The sequence below is a fragment of the Saccoglossus kowalevskii genome, chromosome 3, assembly GCF_978046115.1.
Source record: "Saccoglossus kowalevskii chromosome 3, keSacKowa6.1, whole genome shotgun sequence".
NCBI lineage: Eukaryota > Metazoa > Hemichordata > Enteropneusta > Harrimaniidae > Saccoglossus > Saccoglossus kowalevskii.
In genome coordinates, this window is record NC_140643.1 from 34,313,912 (window position 1) to 34,331,647 (window position 17,736).

A 17,736-nucleotide genomic window follows, 5' to 3' on the forward strand; every position below is an offset into this window, starting at 1 on the left:
GTTTATAAAAAATTCATCAGCGATGGGGATCACGGATGTACTTTTACTTTCAGGAGTGTTTACTTCAGCGCTTTTTATGGTTTCTGATGGCGGTGAGTTTTCTTGTATTTTATTGTATTGTGCTTGCTCCAGATTATATTCACGAGGAAAGATTCTAAGTACATATCCATTCTATATATTTACGTGAAGGCACAGGTGACCCTTTAAAATTGATTCTGTTACACACGTATATTCATTCGTTATACAACATGTCTATAACTGGAATACTAATTAAATTAAAATGTGAAATTGTCAGAATCTCGTAATGTTCTCGTTTTAACACAGTCAAAATCAATACGAATATAAACTTTGTATTCTGTTTCAGTTTCTTTGACTGCGTCCTTGGCGATTCAAACCCCATCCCCTCCATACCAAGCCGGGGATCAACTGGTGTTCTCATTCCAATGTGAAGTCACTGTAAGTGCGGACCAAGCTTATAACGTGAGATTAGAATTTGGATCGGAGAGACTGGAAGTACGTACTGCACTTTGGCATTATTTTGACATATAGATGTACATGTAGTAACCTCGGGTATTACGTTTCCTGACACAAACGAACACATACACGCGTGATCCTAAAACCATATACTACGACTAATTTGTTATCCATGTATTCAATTTGTGATTTAAATAACTTTGTAACTTTAACGTAAAAATTGTTTTGTTTTGATGAACAAATGAAAATTTACTCTGACAGTAATTGACAATCGTGTGATTTGCGACACAGTCAAAAGATTGCTATTAAACTGAAATATCAAATAATATCGTGTTATATAACGTTAAATAGAACATGTCTCCTAGTTGTCAGTTTCAGATGACCTTAAAATATACTAACTTAAATTCTCCTATTTTTTGGTGGGAGGGGGAGGGTATATGCTGCCATCAACCGTGGCCAGTAACTACACCCACCCAGTACAAATCCTGCTTCTGTGCTGGTTGATATTCACACGTATATAATAATGTGCAATATTTCCTTGTGAAACCAACAATGTATATAGCTTTAGCTGTACAATACGAGACAGCAGTGGATGTAGTCGTAGTCGTGTATTGAAATATATGTATGCAACATTAACTTTATTCTGTTGTGTTTCTCTCTCACCATGCAGTTCTCAAATATAAATTGACACGATGCACTTTTTGTGGGAGGCATTTCCTTTCAACATAATACGTGCCTGCACACAAAGTCGCATTAATTGTGGCATTTACATAATTTGTTTCTAACCAATTACCATTCACATAAAGAACACCATCGCCATAACTATTTTAATTACACAATTTCAGTTGTTCATTTCACGCAAACCAGGCTGACGCTTGTTTTTTATGAATAGAATATAGTCATTGATGAGAGTGGACATGGTGCCTCAGGCAAAATATACATAAAAAACATCGCTTTATTGGCCTAATTTCGCAGTGCATGTTGCGGGAATGAATAAACGAGTTATATTCCCCCAATAAATTAATGGAGTTCAGTAAAGCTTTATAATTGTTTAGTTAATTGCAGAAGAGGAAGGATTTTGAAAGGTATATTCAATTCTATGTGTACATTTCAAAAAAATAAAGTGAATTGAAGTAAGAAGGGGAAATAAACATTATGTACAGACAAAGCAAAAACACTCAATAATGAATCAATATTTGGCTGAAAGGATAATAACAAAAAACCTGCACCCGAGAACAAGTCTTCAATTATTGATGCAAGGACAGAGCTCGATGATCACCGACGAGTAATAGTCGAAAACATAGTATCATCTTACTATGGAATACTATGGTAGGACTCTAATGACCAGATACGTCCTCTTTTCTATAGATATTTGAGCGTATACGTAATTCGCTGTCATAATTAGACTTAACTAACTGTGTACGGTTTATTCTGTTGTTGTTTCACATGAAATCGTACACTATAAAAAAGAGGAACAAAATGCCTACAACCTAGCTATTTATTAATGTCTGAGTTCTGTAGGAATGCTAAAAAACAAAAGATTTGATCAGGGTCTACGTTATTTGAGCAAACATTACGAGAGTGAAATGGCACACGTGATCTATGGAAAGAAAACATTAAACACTGAATTCACTCAAGTGTATGTTATACAATCTCTGTTTGTTCAGTTCTTTTTTCATGAATATTATAATAATGTACTTGCTGGATTGCATGCATTCAAGTTTTCCGCACATAAGACAATGGAACACAAAGCACCGGGCCAGTTTTAAATTTTTTTATGGTTTAGTACCCGTGTGTCATTTTGTTATGTTTTGTTCACCCGGAGCTGTATCTTGGCTTATTCACAGTACCACATCTGATTACCGATTGGCTGCAAGTTTGACGGAACCAGAACCCCAGCACTTGTTGTCCGATTATCTTCAAACTTGACGTATTATTCAATACGGGTAGTTGATGCACGATCTCTTAATTTGTGAATTCAACTCAAGATGGACCACTGGTGGCAATTTTGTTCTTGCCAAATTCTATTTCAGAAATACATGCCTTGAACAATTCATTTCAAAATTTACACATAGATTATATAGCATACATACGCATATACACTAATTTTGCCATCTGACTAAAGATGGCCAACTGCTGACAATTTTATAACAAACAACATAGTTCTATATAATTCTGGTCTTTAACTTTAAATACACAACAATATAATCGTATAATCTATTGAAAACTTTGAGAATGCTACTATACGAGTACTATTCTATCGTAAATCACTCTCAAATGTTGCATGATATGACGGTTATCACACAAATAAAAAAACGAGATTATATTTGTTTTGCTAATTTCTATACTGGTAGTGAAAGTGATGATTATATTTCCGGGGGGGGGCAATAAAGCAACCTGCATTACATATGTAACAACATAGTTCATCTTTATGCATAGTTATAAATTACAATGGCAGTTGAATTCAACCAACCAACCAACGAGCACGACCAATAGAAACTAGTTTTAATTTGAAAAGGGCTTGTTATTTTGAGTCTACAACATGTGCCTTTATTAATTCGTGTCACGCCATGTGTTGCACACTGATTTATTTATATTTATATTGTGATTGCTCACACGAGCGTAATTTATTCCTCAATTGCACTCAAGTGTTTAAGTGTTACAATGTATCAAGCCGTCAAAAAGATTCATTTATATTACACATTTATTCCCCGGATTTCCTTTTCTAATTTATAATGTATGTGTTTACTCTTACTCTTATTCTGAAGGTATAAATGGTATACTGTGGATATTTGGTAGCTAATATAACACCTTACTGGAAAAAATAGCATATTTGACGGGAGATAATAGCCGAGCGGGAGCGAAGTTATTATTTGCCCCAAACATGCTAATTTTCCCAAAGAGGTCTTATATTCGCTACCACATGCCAAAGGCCTACTTCATTATAACGTGCTTGCAAAAGCCAATCGGATGGTTGGATTCAGACTAATCAAGTTAAAATATATAATCGGGTGCCATTGGCGCACGAATATTGTTTGAAAGAAAAATCAGTGGCATCGTCAAAAATTCTATATCATGTTATGTATGTGGTAAAATACCTGCCAAGTATCATGCAGAGCATGTCAATTTAACATAATGCTCTCAACAATGTATCGAGCATATATTAACAGGTGCATCGCGACAGAATTATTCTGTAGTCTACTTTCCATAAATGAAGGATACATTATTTGAACATATTATATATATATGCCATTAATATACTATCGAATCTCGTCTCCTGCACACGAATAGAGCTTATAATAGTGTTTCATCAACATTACACTCACATTTCTATGTCAATCGATACAAACCAGTTTGAGTTTATTGCGAACACTTCTTTGCATTAGAAGGCGATCTCACAGAAACCAAAGGATGTTAGGTAAATAATATCCGCCTCTCATGATATGAATGCAACACGGTGGATCGATACATTACATTGGTTTTTAAAGCTGGTTGACATGGTTACATGGAGCGAATGACAAAGATGTATTTTATCAACATTCGTTACGAGTACATTCTGTAGAAACATGCAATGATTTCCTGTTCGCCTTGCATCATCATACAATTATCACCAATCGATAAGATTTTACTGAATGGCCTATGATGTCATATTGTTGTTGATTTGACATTATATTATGTCAAACAAAACATTGTTCCTCTTCCACATACGCGTTAATACACGTAAATAATACTAATGCATCCAGAATAGAGAGATTCTACAACTTGAATATCAGATTTAGTAAACGAGTGTAGTATTTTTAATTGGTTTCGAGCCTTCATCGAAGAGCAAATACAAATTACCCCCACGATATTCTGTTTATTCCATGTATCAATTTTACAGTTTCTAAAGACTAACAACTAACGCAGAGATCGTAGTTTGTGAACGCGTATTCAAAACATCATAGACCGTTTGGGCTCATTTGTATAACCGGTCGCGTGGATGAACGCCTATTACCCTAACCGTTTTAAATGCGATTACGAAATATTTTATTGAATTTTTCACTATATTTGCGGTTTTGGTAAATGCATTGGTGACATATTTATGAATTTTATTTAAACCATGGTCACTAGATATGGGTGGAAGAAATCTAGTTGTGATTATAACACAATTGAAATGAAGTCTCACTTGTATGCGGCTTTATAATCGCACACGAGTTTTAGCTGACATCTGAAGCTACTAAAAATATTCACAATCATACAATAATTTAGGGAATAGTGTGTAAAACCACCAGTCGTGGTGTCAAAAGGTCAATCTGTTTGTACGAACCAATCAGATGGGCGGAATTATTATTACATAGTATGGAGATACAACAATCTATTACACTTCTCCATACTCCGAACTGCTGTAATATATGGGATAACTCATATAGAACGATAATTCATACTACAGATATTAAACAATATTTATGTTTTTTTTTCACAGTTTCCCAGTGATCCGATAGAAAACCAGTTCGCTTGGCAATACAACAAAGTAAATACTACTCAGACCGTAGAGGATAGACTGACATTTACCCCCACGGTTAGTATACGTAGAGGGACGTTTTGTTACACACATATGTATTTGAATACCAAATGCCTTATTTTTGACGTATATGCAAATATCAACATAGTTATAGTATGTGTTAAGTGTAATTACTCTTTTTAGTATTGGTCGTTTCAAAAGAAGAGTTTTATTGATAAATTCAACTCGTAACCCATGCTGCTATCAAGTCTATATTTAGATAATTTATGCCACTTATGTATCTGCTACGTATAGCTGTCAATGGCTTGCTCTCGCTTGAATGTAATATATTCAATTGCACCTCCAAACAATGACGAATTGAGCTATATAGAGCTTTCTGTCTTCTTTAGCCGTAAATCACATGCTTTTAACGCCTTCAATTTACCATCAATACTGTTCAATAAAGAAACAAACTAGAGACTGTTTTTAAAGCTTTACTAATGGGAATTTCACATCAGATTTAATTGCTTTATATAGTTACAAATTCCATCATTCCATTTCCGTTTTATAGGATTTTGACGAAGGGGTTGACTCTGAAAACCTTTGGTTGTTACTGATTGTGCCTGCCGACACCGCCGCCTCTAGATTTGTACAAGGCACTTTCACCATGAATGTACCAGGTAGACAATTACTATTTACAGCTATATTCAGGAACACTAAGGCGCTGCATGAATTAATGTTATTTAATGCGTTGGCAGCCAAATGTATAACACTATCAATCAAGTTCACACTCAAAGGTTCTATTGACGAGAAATCGTAAAACTGATTAATAATGAAATGGAATGAAATTAATGTTTGATATTTATGTGTTCAATTGGAAAGTTAGATAGGCATACATGATATGTACATGTAATCAGTAGTTTCCATGGAAATGTCCCCTGTCTCACTTTTCCAAACATAAAGTGTCGATATATATATATATATATATATATATTTGAATTGTGCGAGTTTTCTTGCAGATTCCATCATGCCTTCAGACACAATATCTTCATTTCTCACATTATCATACGACGATCAAGCTTCTGGCGGCACGACTGTCTCTTCTGTATTTAAATCAGATGAGAGCTATGTAGAAAACCCATATTTTGACCTTTCGTCTATTGCATTTGATGCTGCCACGGGCGTACTTATGAACATTGGTGACAGCATCGATGCTACCATAGTGATTGCATTACCGCGTAGTATAATGGATCAGATAATTGAAGTAGAGTTGCCGTACGGAAGTGGAGCTATGATGACTCTAACAGACGATTTATCAATGTCGTCGTTCGGCGCTAACTTGCCATGCAGTGGGTGCGTCACACTGAATGAACGCAGCTCAACGGAAGGGAATTTGGAGTATAACTTTGGTAACGCTGAATTCAGTCCACTGCCTGTGACAACTGGGGACATTACCAATATGGCCAATGCGATGACGATAGATTTCAATGTCCGTCTAGAGGACAACGAAAACATTTCCAACCAAACGGAAGAGTGGATCATGGCTGGTGTAATGTACGGTCGTAACGGCTCACATATATGGGTTGGTCAGATGGCTGTAACAGCATTGGTTGACGAAACAGAGAGAGTGCCCTATCTGAATACGAATACGCAATTGGGAAGCCATATAAACGGGGAGGAGGTACATCAAGGGTTAGTGGCATAATATGCGTACACATGATAAACAATACCAAGAATTACATCTAGTTTCACGAAGGCATGAATGTATTTTAAATAAAATATTTAGAATAAAGTATAGTTCGTAATTTTTCATAGCGCCTTATACGATATATGACGAATAAATCGGATAATGATTAGAGGAGACCATAAAGACTCATGGGTAATGGGCGTTACTTAATTTATTTTATTCAATCTGTGGATTTGAATGCAGCTCGAGTATCTTCCGGGACAAATAGTTTACGGGACAAATTATCGAACTATTCATGGAACGGAGTATACACCAATTTAAGACGTGGGAATTAAGAGTTGTTATGCGAGACGGAAACGTGATTAGTGTAGATTTAAATTGATACACTAAAATAGTCACGTGTTAATTGTGGTGCATACATTTCAGCTGTACATTATTGTGGTGTATTTTCGTCGACATCATGACTGAAAAAGAGTTTATAATTACATTATTATATTCAATGATTATTCAAATCCGATACATCGAAAATAACCACAACACTTAATGACGTAAACCAATCCAGAATCAATTTATACAATTCGTAACAATGCTCGTTACAAAATAATCGTATGGCGAGAAAATACAATTAACAATATGCATATAATTTTCAGTGATAGTGTGACTATTTCCGTTGACATATGGCACTGTGGCCAAAGAGACGTAGACACGTGTGGTGGGCTTCCGTCACGAGGACTTGCTGTCGATGTGAAAGTCGTTATCATACTACCTCCCTATGTTACATTTGACGGCGTTGTACAGTGGAACAATCTTGACAGTGAACCAACTGCGGTATATATCCAAGATACACTTGTACAATTACAGGTCGGTGAACTCATGACACAACTAACTGAATATGCTAGTCTATAACACCTGATAGAGTATAATTATTTCTATTAACACTCAATAATTACTATCACATCACATAACTTGCAGTACATAACTTCCACATTGTCTTGATTAATGCATTGTTTATGAATATTCGATGTGTAAAGACAAATTTCTTACAATGAAGGTTACAATAGTGTCTATTTTTTTTCTAGCTTGGTGACATTAGCTTCGGCTACGAGCCTCACATCGAATTCAATGTCACAATTGACCCAAGTGGGATGGCAGCGGGATTAAGCGGTTCGACATTTGTTGGTTTGATTGAAGTGCTTTACAGTACAAGGGATGGTAACCTAAAAACAACGAATCTCGAAGGAATAGATCTGATATATACGAAGACAATCACAGGTAACAACGAATTGGTCATGAGCCGAATAAATATTCTTTCAAGCCTGTGCACTCAAATGTATTAGTAATTCAATTACGTACTATTTAGCATAAGTATATTGCATTATGGGAGAACTTCCCACTGAACATTATTGAAATATATAATATCAATGAAAACTAAATGTTTAGAATTAATATCACTAACAAACTTTTTCCGCCCATGTTATCAATCAAGGTGTATAAAATTGCTTCACGTCCCTAAACACCAATATACAGTAAACATGAAATGCAATTGTTGTCAAAGACTAATTGATTCGTGTGATGTTACGTGTAATAACATATATTCTTCAATTCGGTTCGAATCACCTTGAAACTGAACGCGTACAGCTCAATAATACAACTAAGCAATTCATCGTTGAAGAATGCTGTATATAAACCAGCAAAATACATATCAATTGTTTATAAACCAATTGTTTACTCCAAAGAATCATATGCCATAACAATGCAATAACTTGAGCAGAATTTGTAACAAATCCACACTGGCTGCTATTCACTGTAATGGAGTGGATTATTTCAATGTTTGGGAAAATATGTATCCTGACCCATAGTGACATTGCTTTAAAGGACGGTGGTCGTCACGCCGCGTCGTGTTCGATATGCGACCACAGCGATGTACACATTGCCCGACGACCACCACCCTTTAATTTTTCTCTCAAAAACAACTACAGTTCAGAAATATATCCATGTTCGAACATCGTCATTTAACTGATGGTTTTTACTACATCATATCATTTTGGGTCGACAAAAAACGCTTTCGCTTCCAACGAAATTGTGAAGTCAGTTTATTACACTATTGACTATTGGAACAATGTCCGTTGGTAAATAAAACGTTATTGGTATTTAATCATCTACGTCCTTCAATTCTAGTATCTATGAAGAAATAACTCTTTGAAATGGGTGTATTTCATAGTGTGTGATCTGAAATGAGACCATCAACGACAATACATCGCTTGTGTGCAATTGTTTGAAAAGTATGCTCTTATACTTTTTGTGGAAGTGATTTAATTCTATTTACTGTTTCGTATTTTGGAATCGTTTTACATCATTTTTACATATTTTTGACACAAATAATTATGTCGTCGTCGTTCAATACGAATAGCATAATAAAACTCGAATCGTAACTTTTTAATGTCTCATAACTTTATCAGTAAGTGCAAAACAACAATTACCGCTACTTCCTAATGGACGTCGTGTGCAATTTCACCTGGAGCGATCGCATGCAAAAGTACATACGTAATTTATGAAGGTTTATTCTTTCTATAACATTTGTGAAGTAGAATCCGCTATGAATGACAAAACGGTATAGGTGTAATCAATTTGGGGATTATATCGTGATTTAATTCATTCGTGTGCAATTGATTTGTATGATTGTTGTTATAATTAATTAACGTTATTAATACAATCTAATATTTCAAATTAGCATACCAAGTTGAATATTAAATCAAGTAACGCTTTGTTACATATATGTATATATTATTACACTCGTATAAAACTTGCCGTGGGGACAGTGCACAATGCACCATGTATTCACAATGTTAAGTATGGTAACGATTTATATGCACAGTTTTATGTAAAAGAGTCCCTGTGCTGAGCTCGTTATTACAAAAAACTGAATAATGAATATATTTATTATTATTATTATTTGAATTATATCAGGTAACAGCGGCGCAACTGTTCCTAGTCTCATACAAGGTAACACCTGTACCTGTCCCTTTGATGGAACTAATCAATGTGCATGTTGTGTGTCTGGAGCGTCTAGGTGCGACAACGACTATCACGAGAAATGTGTCGAAACGTTCGATATAGTAAATAAATGCCCGCTGTCAGGTGAGACGCAAATGAAAATCAGTTATTATTGAATTTAAATCATTTTAGGTGTCAACAGTCTCACTTTTTATTACCCGTCGATTCTGGTGAGAACCGAATGCCATTAAAACTAAATGAATATTGAGTTAACTGACGGTACTGACACATTACATAAAAGAAGAAAATAAATGTACTATTGATTGAATAATATATGAAACGTGAGTGAAAGCATGCTAGCTACTCCAATATTCACATGTAAAAGACCTGCTTCTTTCGTTTTGTCGTTTTAATCGATACTGTATTATATAAACTCGTTATATGTGTTTTCTTATATTTACTCGCTTGGCACAATTTGGATTTCAGACAATGCATTTCTGGTATATTGTTTTTATATCGCAGTTGAATCGTTATAATCGTTAAATATTACGCCTGATTTTTAATTAGATTTCTATGATGTTGGTTTCCTTCTACATGGAAGTGGGACATCATTGTATGCCTGTGACTCCAGTGACTCAAAGTAAGTTTTCTGTTTATTATTATATCATTGATTAAAGCGGGGGAGTCGTCACCTGCGCATGCGTCAGATGGCCATAGCGTATCATTGCTTACAAACAAGCGTCTACCCATGAGCCTTTGCGTTTTTATCGTGTGTTGTTATCGTCGCTTGGGACTCAATTTCCACGCGTGCGCAGGGGACGACCCTTCCGCTTTAAACTATACAGGGTATTCAAGCCGTGTTTTATTTCTCGACGTACTGCATTGATGTTTGCATTCAGTTTATATTGTATGCCCCCTTAGCGATGCTTTTTGAAAAATATCAGCACTCTCCATTAAGATGATGGCCGTCGGGTTAAGCAGATAAAGGGGTTAAAGGTCACATGAATACTAGCACGTTCTACGGGGTTTAATACAGTAATGAATAATAGGAATGAAGTTTATGAACATAAACTGTTATGTATTACATGCGACGGTATCACTGGTACACCGTTGGTGGCAGCATTCATGATCTCAATAGTATTATAATGGTGATGTATTTTGACTTCATTCCAGACTACAAAATCAACAAGAAATTTGTGCAGTCGGGGATATGAGTGATAATTGGTACGGTAAGTAACCCACTTGTTATGACTACTCACGTGAAAATAGTCTGCGGACTGGAAGTACATAGAAGATGGTTTTATACCCGCTACGATTTGTGTACACTCTATCATTTTTAATCTGGCAAGGCTTCTGGTATAATTGCAGGACTGAGGAAAAGCAATGTGAACACACTGGGTTTTCATCAAGGAACTAACGCTGTGTACGGAATAAACCAAAACACTAAAACCTATGTGGTACGCGAGTACGACTCGTCCATATGGGTATCTATCCCTTCGCAAGAGTATGATAACGTCAAAAGTGACTCTCTTTTTAAATCTTACCAGAGAGCAGCCACCGGGGCGTCAATGTCCGATGGTGGCTACACAGGTACGTAACAATAACTATAATATTATGTATGGACTGTGATAAGTATAACGGCACACATAGTTCCACCATGTAAGTATAACAGCACAACCCCCTGAAGGAGTGAAAATAGTTTTACATGAGAATATACCAATTTAGCAATTCGAAACTTTTGATTTCAATAAAATAGAAATATTAAGGTACGAAGGCTTTGCCTAAAACATTTGACAAGATATATAATTTTATTAATTCACTTAGTAAATCATGGCGTAACTGATTCCAAAATATTTTGCACACCCTGACGCGAAAAGCCATTTTAGAATAAACTGTTTCACCTGGGTCGTCTTGTGTGATTACATGTGATGCACTCGTTTATTAAATCAGATATTATGGGACACTCATTTGATATTCTCTATAAATAAGTTTGTGCTATCGGCAAATTCCACCGTGCCAAATGTGAAATTACAGTCCTTCGTATTATTAATCTTCTTAGACCGTCATCAAAACACTGTGGCTGTGCATAACTGAAACAATTTACCGGTAACGACATGTCAGGCACTAGTTGCTAAACTGTATCAAGTTGTCATTCATTGTAAATACATGTTCAAAACTAGGAGAGTAGAATGGCGGAACTAACCTGGGTTAATCCGACTTGATTTATAGTAAGAACAATATTATAGCCCATGTATTCTTCACTCAGTCCGAGCATATCTAGTTCCATTAAATAAAAGCCAGATTTGTTTGTAAACAAATTACTTGCAAATGTTTGATACCCTGGAATCAAGAAATTATGTTTATACTTAAGGTAGAGATGCAGTTTACCTGACAGGTATTTTAATTTGTTAATTAGGACACCAAGATGACCTCCCTTGTCCACAAAGCTATATATTTTCGGAAAGCTCATTGTATGAATTTTAAAATTTTGTTAGTATTTTTTTTATGGACACTTTAGTTTGAAATATGCACAAAAATGTGCTTTTTTGGTCAAAAGTGATGTAAAAAAATAGCTCCTAAACGATGCTTCTGTTTCCTGTCAAAATTGGTGTATAGGTACATCTGTTTACTATGAATAAAGTGCCGTCTTGGAAACTGTCTACCAGTTGCCAATTTTGTAGGGCAGCAGCCCAAATTTCACTACTTCATGTTTATGCATAAACTAACACCCAGGCTAGTTGTATGTACGATTGTTGTAACACTATTCAACCAAGAACAATATCCCGACAGCGTTTTGAAGATAAACACATTGTCAATCATTTGTGAAAATTTCAAAACAAAAGGTCAAAGCTTCTGGGAGCTATTTGTTTTTAAAGTTCTGGGATGTACACTAAAAAGAAACTGAGATAATTGCTAATTTGCATAACAATTGACGCAGTAAGAAGTTTGCTAATGCTCATAATTAAAATGGCTGTAACAGTTCCAAATTTAAATGTATTATCGTTTTATTAAAAGTTAAATATAGTGCATAATATTGAGATCCCGTCATTTCTTTTTTTCACCATGTTTCTTTTTTATTATTTATGTACAGCCTTGCTAAATCTTGCTAAGCATTCAAAAGAGAGAATGATTGCACCTGTTATCTATATTTTAAAATCGTTTTTTTTTTAGTATGTTCCACTATTCACAATTATACAAAATTTTAACAGTCTATAGCCAAGACTGTTTGGATAATAAAAAGCAAAAAAAAAAAAATTCACTCCCAAGTGCCCACGAACCTGCATCTCTACCTTAAATATTTATAATCTAAACTGATTCATTCAAATTCAAAAGTATTGGATTAGCTCAGTCAAACCCCCCTCCATTTAACGCATAAATTAGAGCAACCGATTTATGGCAGATATCAAACAATGAAAGAATTGATACTCACCAAAGCCATCGTCGTACACCACGCCCTCTTGTGACGGATCCTAACAGCAACGTCTGCCTTGTTTGGTCCACGGCAAAAACATACTCTGGCTGGCGAGAATGACAAAAGTAGGCAATTACGTAATCGCTCACATATGACTCAATTTGACAAACAGTAACCGATTCAATACATGAAATATTGTACGCATAGTCTTCGGTAAAACCTTGCGTAACATTTATTCAAAAGTACACACTGTTTCACAAAGTTCACAACTTGTATTATAACGGGAAATACCGGTAAATGCGTGTTTTAGTTTCAAAGTTCTGTGCAACTGATATGTAGCGATGCTGATTTGTGATTTATCGAATCTCAACGCCATGATCTACTATACGTATGACGTCACTGCACGAGTTCATGCATCAACAGCCGTTCGCATTTATTACATGTAATTTTCGGTTCATAAAACTTTGTTATAATTCTTGTAGAATATAGCAGAGTATTTTTTTTTGAGGACGCGGAAACGATGTCATTTTTCAATACGCATATGCGGCGACTGTTTAGGTTTAGGTGTGCACAATAACAATCGCCACACTTGTGTAATAGTATGACACCATTGACGCTGCAGGTCGGCGTTCTTTCAACACCGATCTGACGCATATCGCGCAAGGTGTTCCGGGAGATTGTTCGAAAATTCAAACGTTTAGATGTCAATCGTTAGCCGGCACGTATTTTACGGATATATTAAATCGTTTCGAGGGCCTGTTTAATAAATAAATATAAATGAAACTTAGAAATACTGTAAGGACCAACTGGCCCCAAGATTGAAGCAGAGGCCCGAGCATGCGTCTGTCTGGAACTGCGCATGTTTGGAGCTGCGCATGCACGAGCCTCTGCTTCAAAATATCCGCGTAGACGGGTTGATTCATATTGCTCTGGTGTTTCGATTTTCACAGGATTTAACCCGTTTTAGTTCGAATAAAGGTAATATAAGTCGATCGATATTTTCTACCGATATCATACTTGAGTTGTGTGAAGCGGATCGAAATATCATTTGAAAAATCGTGTTATTTTCGGGAAGTTTCGATGTCATGGTGTCAACGCTTTCCTACCTTGTGTTATTATATGAGTAGTAGGGGAATTTACCGGCGACTGACTAACTATGCCGATCCCACTTTAGGTCATTTTTTATATATTAGCCAAGAAACGTTCCGAGCGCCTGTGGTTCGGAAGGCGTCCTACGCGTGTTCTATTGCGTTCAAGGACGTTCTATTTTCGAACCACTTGAAACCGAACTTCAAACACAAATTTGTTTATCGTTATTATGTGTTATTATCGTTGTTTCAACGATTGAATTATGTATGACATAATAACGATAATCAAATTTGTGTTTGAAGTTCAAAAGTTACCCGCGTAATTTCCGGTTTCAAATAGTTCGGAAATAGAACGTCCTTGGGCGCAATAACATCACGCGTAGAAGACGCCGACCTGCAGCGTCAATGGGTATGGTACATCCAAAGCTGACCAATACGTGATCGCCATATTGAACACGTGACCTGCAATTTTTCATCCAATGCTCGTATAATTGCTTACGAGTACCATGCTCTTCTTCGCATTATTATGCATGTCTGCTTTTTATTGAAGAAGGTACACACCATGTTCAATCATTAAAAAAACATAATTCACTAATCTGGGCTCAATATCGAACGTTTGCTGTGAAATGCAGAAACTTTAATAATCGTTGTTGTGCGGTCACTCATGATGCATCGCTGTCACTAGATGCTTTGCTGCCGTTCTGTGCATACTTAAATCTATTTCGATGACGGGCGAAAGAATCTTACCGGTACTAAAACAACGATATACCCTACTGCAGCTACTGATGCGTTGTTAACAACCATTTTCCCGGGTGACTCTGATTTTGAACAATATTTATGCAGCCAACATCAGGATGCGATAACTCAAAACATAGGCTCGATCAAGCAACATTTTCCGATATATTCATGAAAAATTTGGTTTATTTCTGTATTCGTAAAGATTTTTCAAAACCATCACATAAAAATTACGTTTTAGTTTACACTAAAATAATGATGATGTGGTTATTTGGCACTCGACTGTCAATTACGAACACTATAAATAATGTTCTTGAACGAGATCTCTGGTACGCGGTGTGTCCGAAAATGAAACACACTGTGTCATACCCCGTCTATATTATAGTTCGCTAAATATTTTTCCTTTATGGCGGAAACCAAGGAAACGAGAAATGTGCACGCGAGCGTGAAGCCGAAAACGAACGTATGACCTCCCTGACATTCGTGAGCGTGGAAGTTATTTTCACGAGCGATGATTTGTTAATTCGGGACTACTTTCTATTCATATGCAAATATTGGCAGACTCATTCTCGTCACAGTGATTGCCGCATCAGTAGCGACGAAAATGAAGCAAACATCATATCACTTTGGTTTTGACATTGTCTTAAACTTTGTGCTGCACGGCACCGGTCTAAGAAAGCGGCTTATTTCACATTTGCGCGTGACTGGTTTGGATACGTGACTAATTTGGATAGTTATTTCGTTATTATAAATCAAGGTGCAAAAACGATATTAACACAATATATGTTTTCGTTCATGATTCATCCATATAGTGTTTATGCCCAACACAAACGCTGCATGATCATGGATATCAATTACCTTTTGCTTGTGAATATTCAAATTATGTCATACATTACAATCAATTTCTCTCTTTTTTTTATACAGTGGATGGATCGTATTTGAGTGTAACATACAACAGTTTGTCTAGGCTAATTTACTCCTGTGCGATGTGTTAGAAGTAAAATGGTAGTACACAGTGCGGTGCGGCTATGCTATGTCGAAGACGACCATAACCTTAAAATGTCCAAATATATAGAGTAGTATAACTTTCCAGTATACAACACTGGTATTGTTCAAATCTACTGTTTTCTAAGTATATAGCAAGCTTACGACTTTCAAACGATTGAAACATCATACAATTATATTGGACGACCACGCAATTCAGCGAGGGAATTATGTAGACACCAATGCATAGCGTCTACTATTTTGAATATCATGCTTTGATTAAACTTGGACTCAGTTTTTTTTCAATATTTGTTCCAATCTAATATATTGTGATACGTAATGTTACACGGAGGAAGATTATGAATTACTATGAATGCGTGAAAAGCAATTATATCATGCTGGAGAGAAGTTTGTGAAAATAACTAAAATATGTTTTGGATCCAATATGTATGCCAAAGTATGTCTGATTTTGGTATTAGCATTTCATACAAATAGAATATCCCATCATATCATATTGTGGACACTGGTCCAAGCTATTTATTGTTATCTACTGTGCTGCTCCTCGAATAATCTCTGACATCATACTGAAATTGTCTCGATAAAAATACCATTTAACCTACAGAAATGTCCCTAAGCTAAATAACAAATTAGCGTATAACAGGTTCTGCTATTGGTGGAAAGTTAGAACTAATGTGCATAACATGATGAAAAAGAGAATTTGTTTTTACTAACAGTCGTTTAGAGTGACACATCAAAGTCAAAGTGAACAAACTGTGCATTATATAGGTACTATTCAGTATTACCCACAATTATGCACATCTTTACCACGTGATCAAAGTATTCAGAATATGTTTTACAAACGATGGAATGACTTGATACTCCGTGTAAAAGACATGCGCACTGAAATGCAAACTTATCAGCAATAAGTTAGAAGCATCTCATTTATATTTATATATATATATTTATTTATTCTACCTGTACAGACACAAAGCTATGATAATTTAAAATGTATATGTATATTTAGTAAACGTAACCATTTTGACTATTTATATCACTGATATGTAACATACATTAATAGTAAAAATCACTGTATTATTATATCCTTGCTATATTACAAACTAGTATGAATTGTGGGTAAAGAATCGGTGCACCCTGTCAAATAATAATATATAATTGGCGTACGTATAAACGATCGCACGCCCTCTATGTGGCGGATCGAAAAAAACGCGAAAAAGGCAGAACATCGTGGTTCTCCCATGGATGGCGTTCTTTAATTTATAACCACCGAACTTAATAATATTCTGAGCAGAATTAACAACGGTCAAATAACGAAATATTTCAGCTATGATGTAAAACATTTGTGAAACAAAATCTAATATATTAAGTACTATATCACACCCAGCCCAAAATTCTGTTAACAGTCAACAGTGTCAGTTGAGGTGATTGGTATTATAATTGGTAACATTACCTCGAGATGTTGGTTGGTTGGACAAACAGGGTTACTGACAAGAAACACATTACGATTTCTACCGAATGTTATATAATGTATATATTAAAAAAACACTGATGCCACATTCCACACACCTGGTAATGTTTATTTAATTCCAAATAAAGCTGACTTGTCTATCTTCTATTTATAACACGTGTAATGTATCTACATACGTACATGACATTTTAACAAGACATACGACTCATCGTCGTCACAGTACGCGGTCTCTTCGCCCGAAGCATTGCTATATATATTGTCTAGTAAAATCAATACATTGAATTCACTATTTAGAACTATACCCCATGTATAAAGAAGCATTTCACTCACCTGAATTAACCCAGCAGTATATGCATTGTACATTGTGATGTAACGATTATTGTAAACTAGCTATAC

At 35.6% G+C, this 17,736-nt stretch overlaps 1 protein-coding gene across 1 annotated transcript; it reads left to right on the top strand.

Annotated features, from left to right (window-relative positions):
- Positions 1-22: 22 nt before the first annotated feature.
- LOC100377284 (uncharacterized) lies at positions 23-17,494 on the top strand. The gene is made up of 12 exons (XM_085497469.1): positions 23-92; positions 365-513; positions 4,937-5,032; positions 5,526-5,634; positions 5,974-6,646; positions 7,292-7,502; positions 7,721-7,913; positions 9,609-9,779; positions 10,203-10,275; positions 10,809-10,864; positions 11,004-11,225; positions 15,795-17,494. The coding sequence occupies exons 1-12, from the start codon at positions 23-25 to the stop codon at positions 15,863-15,865; spliced, it is 2,094 nt and encodes a 697-aa protein (XP_085353595.1). The 3' UTR covers positions 15,866-17,494.
- The last annotated feature ends 242 nt before the right edge of the window (positions 17,495-17,736 follow it).